Source organism: Mesoplodon mirus, assembly GCF_964341445.2.
Source record: "Mesoplodon mirus genome assembly, chromosome: 10".
In the NCBI taxonomy this organism is placed as follows: Eukaryota; Metazoa; Chordata; class Mammalia; order Artiodactyla; family Ziphiidae; genus Mesoplodon; species Mesoplodon mirus.
In genome coordinates, this window is record NC_138986.1 from 100,791,276 (window position 1) to 100,803,284 (window position 12,009).

At 44.0% G+C, this 12,009-nt stretch overlaps 1 protein-coding gene and 1 long non-coding RNA gene across 2 annotated transcripts in view; one reads left to right on the forward strand and one right to left on the reverse strand.

Moving 5' to 3' along the window:
- The window catches only part of LOC309811552, a 624,797-nt gene that overhangs the window by 564,001 nt on the left and 48,787 nt on the right, over positions 1 to 12,009 (reverse strand). The gene's annotated exons all lie outside the window — the stretch shown is intronic.
- Positions 1 to 12,009, forward strand: part of LOC309810912 (protein FAM170A-like) — a gene marked incomplete at both ends in the record, with an annotated part of 49,014 nt that overhangs the window by 3,328 nt on the left and 33,677 nt on the right. Inside the window, one exon of the mRNA XM_082633232.1 lies at positions 28 to 545. Coding sequence (XP_082489358.1) covers positions 28 to 545 — 518 coding nt within the window. The remainder of the gene's footprint in view (positions 1 to 27; positions 546 to 12,009) is intronic.

Consider the following 12,009-nt stretch of genomic DNA (forward strand, 5'->3'; position numbering starts at 1 on the left):
TATTATGTTTTTAATTTCCTTTTTCAGGAATCCGGAGATCACATCGAGACACTGCCCAGCCTACCGCACCCCTAGCCCAGGTTCAGGAAAAAGGGGAGACCGCTCCCCCATCACACTGTGTCTCCTCCTCACCCTCTTCACCCTGTAAGAACGATCTGCACACAGACAAAGAGGAAAGGGGCATGAAAATATACTACATGCAGGTACAAGTGAACAAGGGTGTAGCTGTCTCCTGGAAGACAAACAAACCCTTGGAGTTGCCTGAAAAGCAGCTGACGATAGAAGAATTGACCCTTCCTGAGGATGCGTGCACAGTAGGCACTTACCCCTCTGATGTGTCCACCGAAAACCTCCTGTCTGACAGTGAGCCCACTGGGGAGGAGAAAGAGTATGAGGAAACGGCAGAGCCAGGCAGCCCATCAGGGTCACCTGCCGTCGAGGAGACACCCAGGGCCAAGACACCGGACTGGATGGTGACCATGGAGACCGGCTTCAGGTGCATGGCCTGCTGCCGGGTCTTCCCCACCTTGGAGGTCCTCCAGCAGCACGTGAAGGGCGGCGTCCTGGAGGGCTTCAGCTGCCGTATCTTTCATCTCAACATGGCCCACTGGATGGGCAATGTGGAATCCGAAATCACCCCGAGGAGGAGGACAAGGAGGACGAGGAGGACGAGGAGGAGGAGGAAGAGAAGCAAGAAGGCCCCAGCCCAAAGAGACCCCGTAGGCAGGCTCTTTCCTCTCTTTTGATTTCCACACAGCAACTGAGATTCATGGGACAGAAGATCCTGGAGACGGTGTGGTCTTGGAAGAGGTAAGGCTTGAGGCTGGCAGTCTTCTGAGCCTATGTCACGAGGGCCCAGAGGAGTCTAAGGGAAGGGGCCACACACATGTGCTGGTTTACCTAATGGCTCTGAAGTTGCATCAAATGGGACACACCCAGCACTTCCAAAGGAATTGAGCTCTGTTGACTTAAACAAGAAGGTGGAGCCTTTTCCTAGGAGTTTTCTCAGGGTCTGCACGATGGACCTCAACTCTTAGAGGACGTACTGCCAGCAGCTCCTTCTCGGCAGAGAGAGCCAGGAGTGGTCTCAAGAGAGGACAGGGGCCCTTGCAGGACCAGAACTTTGAGGTCTGAGAGCCTTGGGCCTGAGCTGAGATCTCACCCGGACCACTGGACCTAGCCTTCTGTGACAAAGGGTAATAGGAAAGACAGTCACGTGGAAATGAGGTCCCCCGAGATATGGAAATGTTCCAGAACCTTCGTTACGTGGTAGTTGATCTGGAGCCAAGCTCACTGTGGTGTGTGTGGCTCTGAGCATTAAGGCAACGCTGGAGGGTAACCCTGACCAGCAGATCTTGGAGAGCTTCTTGTCTCTTCCTGTTCTACCTCAGTTGTTTTATCCCTTCCAGGGAGAAGAAAGCACCCTCGGGATAGTTGGTAGTAAACCAGGGTATATCCTCCCTCAAGGGGACACGGCCTGCCCTTCATTCAAGATGCTCTGGAAATGGGAACTGACTCATGTTATCGAATTGGCTGAGGGAGCACAACTCCCATGTTGATTCCGGTCAGACATGTTCATCAGACCTAGAGCTTTCCTCCTGATTCAAATCAAGTAGGGTATTAGTAGACTTCCCATTTATTTCAGCCCTAGAGATAGCACATGAGCAAATATAAAAAATCTCTGTGTATCAAAGCATTCTAATGAGCCCTTTCATTTTGCTGTTCATTGTGAAAAACACGCTCACTTTATCTCTGCCAATGAAGTGTTTCCACTTGACCCATGATGCCCCACGATCCCATTAGCCTCACTGAATTTAGGGAGCCCATTATGATGACATAATTTCCCTCTCATTCCTGGCCTGCAGAGAAGAGCAGCTACAGAGCATTCCAAGACTGCTAACGCTCCTCTCACCAATACGTTTCTTAAACCTCTGGCAAAGGAAGTGTCCTCTGAGCCCTCCCAGGGCACATAGGGGGTTTGGGTGAGCAGATCTTATGTGATAAACCCACTCCAGTGGTCTGGCATTCCTATGCCTTTGTAAACCTTCTACAATGGTGGTTCTCAGCTGGGGACACTTTTGGTCCCCCCTCCCAGGAAATATGTGGCAGTGTCTTGAGACATTTTTTTTTTTTTTGTGGTATGCGGGCCTCTCACTGTTGTGGCCTCTCCTGTTGTGGAGCACAAGCTCCGGACGCACAGGCTCAGTGGCCGTGGCTCACGGGCCTAGCTGCTCCACGGCATGTGGTATCTTCCCGGGCCCTGGCACGGACCCATGTCCCCTGCATCGGCAGGCGGACTCTCAACCACTGCGCCACCGGGGATGCCCCTTGAGACTTTTTTCTTTAAGGAGCTGTGTTATGAATGAGCCCCACGTGGCTGGTGCACACGGATGTATCAAGGCACTTTTTTTTTTTTTTTTGGTATGTGGGCCTCTCACTGTTGTGGTCTCTCCCGTTGCGAAGCACAGGCTCCGGACGCACAGGCTCAGCGGCCATGGCTCACGGGCCCAGCTGCCCCGCGGCATGTGGGATCTTCCCGGACCGGGGCACAAACCCGTGTCCCCTGCATCGGCAGGCGGACTCTCCATCACTGCGCCACCAGGGAAGCCCTCAAGGCACTTTTTATTGTTACAACTAGGGTGGCAGGGAAGAGTATGTGCCACTGGCCCATCTTACATTGCACAGGACAGCTCCCAACAACAAAGAGCTATCCAGTTCAAAATGTCAGTCATGCCAACGTCAAGAAATTTTGCTACAACATACTTAGAAAGTCCTGGCATTTTGACTTTAGCATACGCTAACTTTGGGTACAGGTGTCAGTCATTTGAGCAAACTGTTGAAGGCATTCCCAGGTAGCCAAGCTAACACGCTGAGTCTGGAATGGGTGTTGAATGCACTCGTATCAACAAATCCAGCCTAACCCAATATTACATTACTCCCACCTGCTTCAATACCTACAAAATCCACACACATTATTTCTCAGGTTTCTATTGATATAAATTATACAATTCCTTATTTTAGCAGAGAGTGTCTCCTCATGGTCATCCTTTATACCCGGTGGGTACCCACCCCTTCCCTGCTCCCGTCCCCATTTCAAGGACTCTAGTCTGATTACTAGGTCTGGAAAAACGAGAGGTAGTGGAGGCAAGTCTTGAGGATCCACAGACCCCTGCAAGGAAACTATCTCAGAGTAGAGGCAGACTTCCTTCTAATAGCACAGCAGGCTCAACTAAGAGGTCACAGGTCAGAGGTCACAGGCCTCAGCTTTGTTGGAATCTGCCCATGTATTTCCACCTCAAATATCCAGGATTCTACTCCTTCCCACTGATGCCCTAGGACATAAGAGAATCTACAAGGTTGTGAATCAATGTGTTGTCATTCAGCCACTGACTGAATTTGACTTTGGATCCCCTTAAAAAAATAAATAAATAAAAAGGAAGGAAAGAAAGATAGAAATGCTGATTATAACAAGTCCCCCAAAGTGTTGCTATGTAGCCAAGCTCAAAGCTAAGACAGAAAATCCCCAACGGTAAAAACAGATTTCGAGCTCAAGCTATCAACTGGGAGTTGAAACTGAAGGCCCTACAAAGGCCAATGGAACTGGATACAAAGCTAAAGATTTAGTCTTTAGCATAGGTGGGAGTCAAGGTTAGAGGAAGCCATGCACTGGGAGTGAGTTGTGAACTACTCAACACTAAGAATGGAAGAGCAGCTCTTTCATTGAATGTGAAGAAAGAAACAGGTAGTCCCTAGTTGCTACCACTGTCTTTGAACCAAACTAAAGAACAAGGTCAACCAGAAGGGCAGATATGAGAATCAGAAAGGAAACCTCTCTGGAATCCTCACTGAACCAAGTCTAAGTTCTGCTCTACTTGTGGTCTTTCACTTACAGAGACAAACCTTTTGGGCTTACCACAGGGGATCAACAGACTTTTTCTCTCAAGGGCCAGAAAGTAAATATTTTAGGTTTTGTGGGCCATCAGTGCTCGTCACAACCACTGAACACTGTCGGCACAATGGGAAACACTCAAAGATGGTAAATAAATGGATGGGCCAATAAAGAGCTTTTATGTTCCAATAAAGCTTTAAAGGCAATGAGCCAGGTTGGGCTCACAGGAGGTAGTTTTCCAGCCCTTGACTTAACTCACTAAACTACAAATTACCTTGAGAGTTGGTGGTTTGATAGCTACCAAACCAAACCAAACAAGAAAGCCCTAGGATTTCTGACATCTAATGCAATGCAATTTGAGGTAGCATGGACTTTACATACACATGTGAAGGTGTGGTCTAGGAAACCAATCTTGGAAACCTGCCTCTCACATTAAATACATCTTTTGCTGAGTAAAGCCCTTTAACCAAGTAAGTGTTAAACATCAGTGAAATGACTAAGAAGTAGGAAATGGTATGCAAACCTCCTCCTTAGCAACTTGTTCCCATCATTCTAGGTTTCTTCCCTATGCACATTTTTCCTTAGGGAATCGTTGATAAATTTTACCTCTAAAACTTACCTATTTCCACTCTCTATCTTCAGGATTTGCCCAATCACTGTTACTTTGTAAACAATTTTAAAAAGTTTTTTTGGGGGGTAAGTTCCTTTTTCCCCACAGCTAATGGTTCTCTGTGTCATAGTGTCTGGAGCGACCCAGCTACTTCTCCAGTCAGACCAAGCACTTGAAAGGACAAGCCGGTACCCCGAGCTATCCATCCATTCACCCAGTAAGGAAGCCTGATGAGGATAACTAGGATGTGTAAATTTCTACTGTTGGAATTAAAACAGAATATTCTGGGCTGCATGGATTTATCCTAAACTTCAAATGCATTAATTATAAATAGACCGTTACACTGACTACTATTCTGTATCTTTGAATAACCATATACATTTTTTCTTTTTATAACTGATTTCTAGAGGTCTACTCCTTAATTTTGGCCATATATATGTATACCTCATGATGATAGGATTTCTTACTGTGAGGGATTAATATGTTCTTAGTAATTTTTAATATTATATTTTACATTATTTTACTACCTATGTTACTATAAAAGTAACAGTATTTTACTGGAAAATTGATGCTCAATGAAAAATTTAAAATATGGAAGTTACATGTGGAAAAAATCCCTGAAAATCTTGCCACTGTTTACCTAAGGGTGAATATCCCTTTAAAGATGATAGGATGCATTAACACACACACATACATGTTTGATTAAGGTATGTGATGTACCTACCTAAAATACATTAAACTGTTACATGCTTCTGTCATTAAGTTTAAGCCATCATTTTAACAGACCTGTTATTACATAACTATCTTAAAATATAAAGACATTCCTATTGAATATTTCACTTTTACAAAATTTAGTAACATTGACATGCTACTCACCTTTTCTATTTGAATTTCCTAATTATAAGGTCCTATTCTGTGATTTCTATATCAAAGGGACGCACGTTCTATGTTTTGATATGTACTCAGCAACTTCACTTTGAAAATCAATTTTTCAATCCACCGCTAGGAAAAAGTGTGCAAGTCAGTCGTTGAATAAATATGTTTGATGAAATTACCAGATTTCAACAAATAATTTTTTTCTTTTTATCTCAGGCCAGAGAGGAGTAAGGAGATAGAGAACTTGACAAAAGTAATCTACTTCAAACAGCCTCTTTTCTCTACTTAAGAAGTCTTGATGAAAGTAATGCTAAAACCCTTGGGAGACAATCACATCAAAACCTAGACGGAAATGTGGTGAATAAGAAACCAACGATCAGTTCATTTACTAAGAAATGTTTGTCCTCTGTCACTGTCATTAGTAACTCTTTCTGACACTTAAACCTCTGCCTTGACATTCTTGAAAAAAGGGTCAACAGTATGCTTTCTGTATTGCAAGATGAACAATCCATTTTCAGTAAGTCTATACTGTCACAAAAGATAACTAAATTTGTACTGTATAAGATTCACAGAATATTAGATAGACGAAGTCCAAGATAAGATCCAACTTGAAGCGAGGCTGGGGGGAGACAAATGGAGCTCATCATAACAGGACGATGCCACATTAATATTACAAATTGCAATACTGAGTGGTTTTCTAACACTTCAAATTTTTGTCTCCCTGAATTACTTTTAAGGCCAGATTTAGGTTAACTGCTCTGAATACAAATTTTTATGAAATTTTGGAGGGGATTGCAACATAATTTTCAAAAAGTTTTTCCTCATTCATTAACTGAACAAATATCGAGCACCTACTTAGCTGACAATGTTCAGACTGTAGATTCAGAACAAACGTCGCTGCATTCATGGAATTTACGTTGTAATGGGCATACATTTTGGCATGTTCATCATACTTTTGTACAAGGCCTGCTAAAACTCACACTAAGGCTTCTCCCCTAATATTTAATAGAGGTCAAAGTTCCAACTTACTACACCATTTACCAGAGTTCTCTGCCGTGTGGCCTCCTGACTACTGGGACATGTTGAGCTATGGCTGAAACACCGACTTTAATGAAACAAATGATTTTTTTTTCTTTTGAACTTGATGACTGGAAGAATTCACATGACACCTGAGTTGTTTTTGTTTTTGTTTTACTCATTTTATGGAACTTTTCTCGTGTGTGGGCTCTCTGATGGTCTTACCACTCCTCTCACTTTTATAGGATTTATCAGCAGCATGGATTCTGTGATGAACTGTTAGACTGGAGCGCCAACTGAAGCTCTTACCACAGGTCTCACACTTGTAAGGCTTCTCCCCTGTGTGCACTCTTTGATGAGACTGTAGCTGTGAAGGCCGACTGAAGACCTTACTGCATCTGTCACATCTGTACGGCTTCTCTCCAGTGTGGACGCTTTGATGAAGCTGAAGACTTGAGGCCTGAATGAAGTGCTTCCCACACTCCCCACACTTATATGGTTTCTCTCCTGTGTGGACCCTCTGATGCATGTCGAGGTTCAGGCTCCACTTGAAGCCCTTCCCACACTCCTCACATTTGTATGGCTTTTCTCCAGTGTGGACTTTTTGATGGGCTCGAAGGTGTGAACTCCGACCAAAGCTCTTCCCACACTCTTCACATTTGAATGGTTTTTCTCTGCTGTGGACTCTCTCATGGGCCAGAAGATTTGAGGCCTGCCTGAAGACTTTCCCACACTCCTCACAATTATACGGTTTCTCTCCGGTGTGGATTCTGCAATGAATTTTAAGATCTGCTCTACGACTGAATCCCTTCCCACACTCTTCACATTTGTATGGTTTCTCACCGGTATGGATCAGCTGGTGGATCTGAAGTCGTGAACTCTGATTGAAGCCCTGCCCACACTCCTCACACTTGTAAGGTTTCTCTACACTGTGGGCCTTCTGATGGATTTGAAGATATGAACTCTGACGGAAGCCCTTCCCACATACCTCACATTTATAGGGCTTCTCCCCTGTGTGGACAACCAGATGAACTTGATAATGGGAGTTCCTCCTGAAGCTCTTCCCACACTCATTACATGTGTATGGTTTCTCTCCTGTATGGACTCTTTGATGTGCCTGAAGGTTTGAACTCAGAGTAAAGCCTTTACCACACACATTGCGTATGTATGATTTCTCTCCAGTGTGGACTCCCTGATGGGCCTGAAGACTTGAAGGCCGACTAAAGCCTTTCCCACATTCCTCACATTTGTAGGGTTTTTCTCCTGTGTGGACCCTCTGATGAATGTATAGATTTGAGCTACAAATGAAGCCCTTCCCACACTCCTCACATTTGTACGGTTTCTCTCCCGTATGGACTCTCTGATGGGACTGAAGTTGTGAATTCCGACTGAAGCTCTTATCACATGTGTCACATTTGAATGGTTTCTCCCCAGTGTGGACTCTCTGATGGTCCTGAAGGTGAGAGGCCTGACTGAAGGCCCTCCCACACTCCTCACAATTACAAGGTTTCGCTCCCGTGTGGACTTTACAATGAATAGTTAAGTGCTGACCTACGGCTGAAGCCTTTCCCACATTCCCCACATTTGAATGGTTTCTCTACAGTGTGGACTTTCTGAGGAGTCTGCAGCTGTGAGCTCTGACTGAACTCCTTGCCACACTCATCACACTCACTATGTTTTCCTCCCGCGTGAACTCTCTGATGAATATGAAGAACCGAGCTGTAACGGAAGCCTTTTCCACACTCACTGCACGTATGAGACTTCTCTTTTGAGTGCAATTGCTGGTGAAGATCAAAGGTGGAGAGGTCGGTGAAGGTTTCTTTACGTTCATTACACTGGTAAGGTTTTTGTCCTGTGTGAATCATGGTATTCTGATCCAGTGTTGAAACCCTCGTGCTATCTTTTCTATAATCACTGTAGCCGTAAGATTTTTGACCCTTGTGTACTCCATGAGCATCAAGGTGGTGTGAAATCCAACTGATGGTGTCAACATCCTCTTTACACTGACACCGTTTATTTTTCATGGAAATTTGCTGGTGTCTATGCTGATCATTCTGTGACTCAGCCAATGAAGTTTTCCTCCAAGAATCCTGGGCTCTCAAAGTTGCAAGCCTTGCATTTCCAGTACTACTGGGATCACCTGCTTTATCATTTCATATACGGTTCTCATCTTCAGAAATTTGAATAGAGTCCTGCCCCAATCTGGCAGGGGGAATCACCTTGTTTGTGGAACTGACAACTATTTATCATGGAGTCTTGGCATCTGGTTAAGTCATTTGTAATTTGTTGCCAGATTTGCCAGCAGGAAAGCTCTTCACGTGATCCTCTGTCTTGAACGGCCCTCAACTCACTTTGATTGTTTTCTTCTAGAAGGACAGAGAATTCAGAGATGTGGACACGTGAAAGCTTTGTTCAAAGATTCAAGATTTTACACTTAAGACACAGTGTGAGACTTTAATGAGCCTCAGGATGGTTCAGCTTATCTTTCGCACGACAAATGAAGTTCTCTGGTTTATATACTAACAGAAACCAAGAGATGGTCTGTTAAACTCCCAAATACTTAGCATTAATGAAACCCATTTAAAACCAAATGACTACTCTGACATACTATTTAAATCATCTTTCAAAAATTACATGTCATTCCTACCATAACACAGTATCAATAAAGACAAGCATTTTGCTGTGCTCACAGCTTTAACAGTGCCTAGCAGTTAGTCAGGGCTCAAGAAATGCATGCACAGGTGAACTCAGTTTGATTTCTAGGATTCTCTACAATTCTGAATCCCAGGTTAAGTTTGAACCAAGTCAGAGAAGCGAAACAGCTTTTACAAGTCAGGTATCAGATACAGGAAAAGGACTGGAAAGTACAGTTTTGCTTAAGTTGAAAGGCTGCACCCGAGGCGGCAGCACACCAAGGGGGTTAGTGCTGAGGAGGATATGAAAGGGGCTAAAAACCGGGACTGCCCCGGTGGCACAGTGGTTAATAATCTGCCTGCCAGTGCAGGGGACACAGGTTCGAGCCCTGGTCCGGGAAGATCCCACATGCCGCAGAGCAACTAAGCCCGTGAGCCACAACTACTGAGCCCACGTGCCACAACTACTGAAGCCCACGTTCCTAGAGACCGTGCTCTGAAACAAGAGAAGCCACTGCAATGAGAAGCCTGCGCACCACAATGAAGAGCTGCTCCCACTCACCACAACTAGAGAAAAGCCCATATGCAGCAACGAAGACCCAATGCAACCAACAATTAATTAATTTTAAAAAAGGGTCTAAGAATCAGTGGGGTTAAAAAAGAGCATGAAGACCTATGCACTGGATCCTTCTCAGGCATTTGTGCTGCCTAATATGTTCCTCCACTCCCCCTGCCAAGCAGGAGTCAAAATTTAGAGGCTAGGGAAGAATGCTGTCTCTTTAAAAACAGCATGGAAAATTTTTGGACACAGATACATTGGTCTTTAACAAGAATGAGTTCCAAAGTGAAGAATGGGCTTTATGAGTGAGCTGGGAATAAATTCCATAGCCTGTGATAAGTATTGAGAAGAAACAGACTAGAAACTATTGAAGAATGATCAAAGCACTCAAGGTGACATTATCTAAAATGCCTTCTACAAGGTACATACAAATGCACACACACACACACACAAAATGTTTGTAGAGCTAACAAAGATCGATTTCTTATTAGTGAGGTGGGCTTTGGAGGAGGCAAATGGGACGCAGCGGGGCAAATCTTTTAAGGGAAAGGCTAACTCACCAGCTGGCTGTTTTCTGAGACCTGTTCTCCCCTGGTATAAGGGATAAGGAAATAGAAATTTCTTTCCTTCTATGGGAGGGTTACCTAAGAAGTAGACATAAGAATCCTCATTCAAAACACTATTTCCTCCCCAAATGAATTTGCTCTGCTACTGAGAGCTCAAGGAAAGTCACAGGGAAAGCATTTTACTCAGTTTGGTTATAATTACAGGTTCTATACATATTTTTTGTGCAAGTTGATGAGGGCCAACTTGTACAGAAAGGCAAACACACACATACACACATCATGGGCACCTGAGAAGTTAGAATTAGGCTAGGAATTCATTTGAAGACAAAAAAACATTTAGCAATATCCCTTATTCACTCGGATTTGTTCACTGCCTACTAGCTATTTTCATGGAAGGCTAATTTCTCTATCCATTAACTCATTCGTTTATTCAAGAAATATTTAAGAGTTCCTGTCATGTACCAAGACTATGCTAAGCACTGAGGCTAGTGAGCAATAAACATATAACAGCCCGAATTCCTCCTGCACTCCTGGATTACCCTCCAGTGGAAGACAGAGAGGTGAGAAACAGGTGAACAAAATGTACATGAGTGAAACGCTTAGAGACAAAACAAGGCAGGGCAGAGAGAGTAAGAAAGAGAGGACTGTATTTTCCATAGGGTGGTCAGAGGACAGCCACCTCCTCATCTTTAAGGTGACTGACTGAAAGAAGTAGAGGCCTAAAAGATTACAGGTGAAAGAGTATTCCAGGCAGAGAGAAGGACCAGGAAAAGGCTCTGTGGCAGAAGCATCCTCTGCAGGTCTGGAAAAGATAGGGTAAGAGGGAGGAGAGGTGGTGTATTCAGGGAGGTGGTGGAGAACGAACAGCAGCCCACAGAAGGCTCTAGAAGCCACTTTAAGTGGTTTTTATTCTAAGTAAAAGAAGCCACAAGAGAATTTTGAAACAAGAACATAACCTGACTTAAAGTTACAAAAGATCACTTTGCCACCTAAAGAACAAACTGTGGGAGGAGAAGGGTGGCAACAGGTGACCAGTACAAAGACTATGCAATAATCCTGGAAAGAGATTTCCAACTGGGACCAGGTGATGGACAGCACAGGGCTGGTGAGAAGCAAAACAGATAGAGAGCTAACCACAGGAACTCACAGCTGCTTGGTTCTCACCTAAATTTCTATCTGGGTTGCTGAATTCATCAACCAAAGCCTCTCTTCTCTTTCTATATGTTTTGTATCTCGGTTGAAGAATGAGAACATGCAAAGTCACAAGTTCACATGAACGGGCTAGAGCGAAAGTTTACTAGAAATTTGAGTTCCAACTGCATATTCAAGGTATTGAAAGCTGTGTTTTTCAAACTTTGTATCACGACCCACTGAAGAAACAGCATTTATTTCACAACCTAGATACACAGGTAGAAAAGTATACATTACTAAAACGAAGCTTGAATGACCTATATCTAACCAATGTCTCCTTTCATGAAATCTGTTCCCACTGGCTCTCACACCACTCATGCCATCGCCCAGAGTTTCTGCTGCAATGTGTTGTACTCTTCCTAAGAAACTCTGATATTTTCTATACTATTTTATTTCATTAAAAAATCACACGTAGGGCTCAATAAATTGGCTTTATGATCCACTAATGGCGGGGAGGGAAATCTGAAGAAGAATACACAAGGTACAGCAAGATACTGTCGATTTACAGTTCTTTTACAAAATAATTGAAAAGGACCTGAAACACACTGTTTGGAAAGACCAGAGACATCCTCTCGTGTCCCACAGGAATTGCAAAAGTCTGGTCCCCAAACTCAGGGAACCACCTCAAGAGGCCCAAAGCCTTGAAACACCAAGGTCACAAAGACACT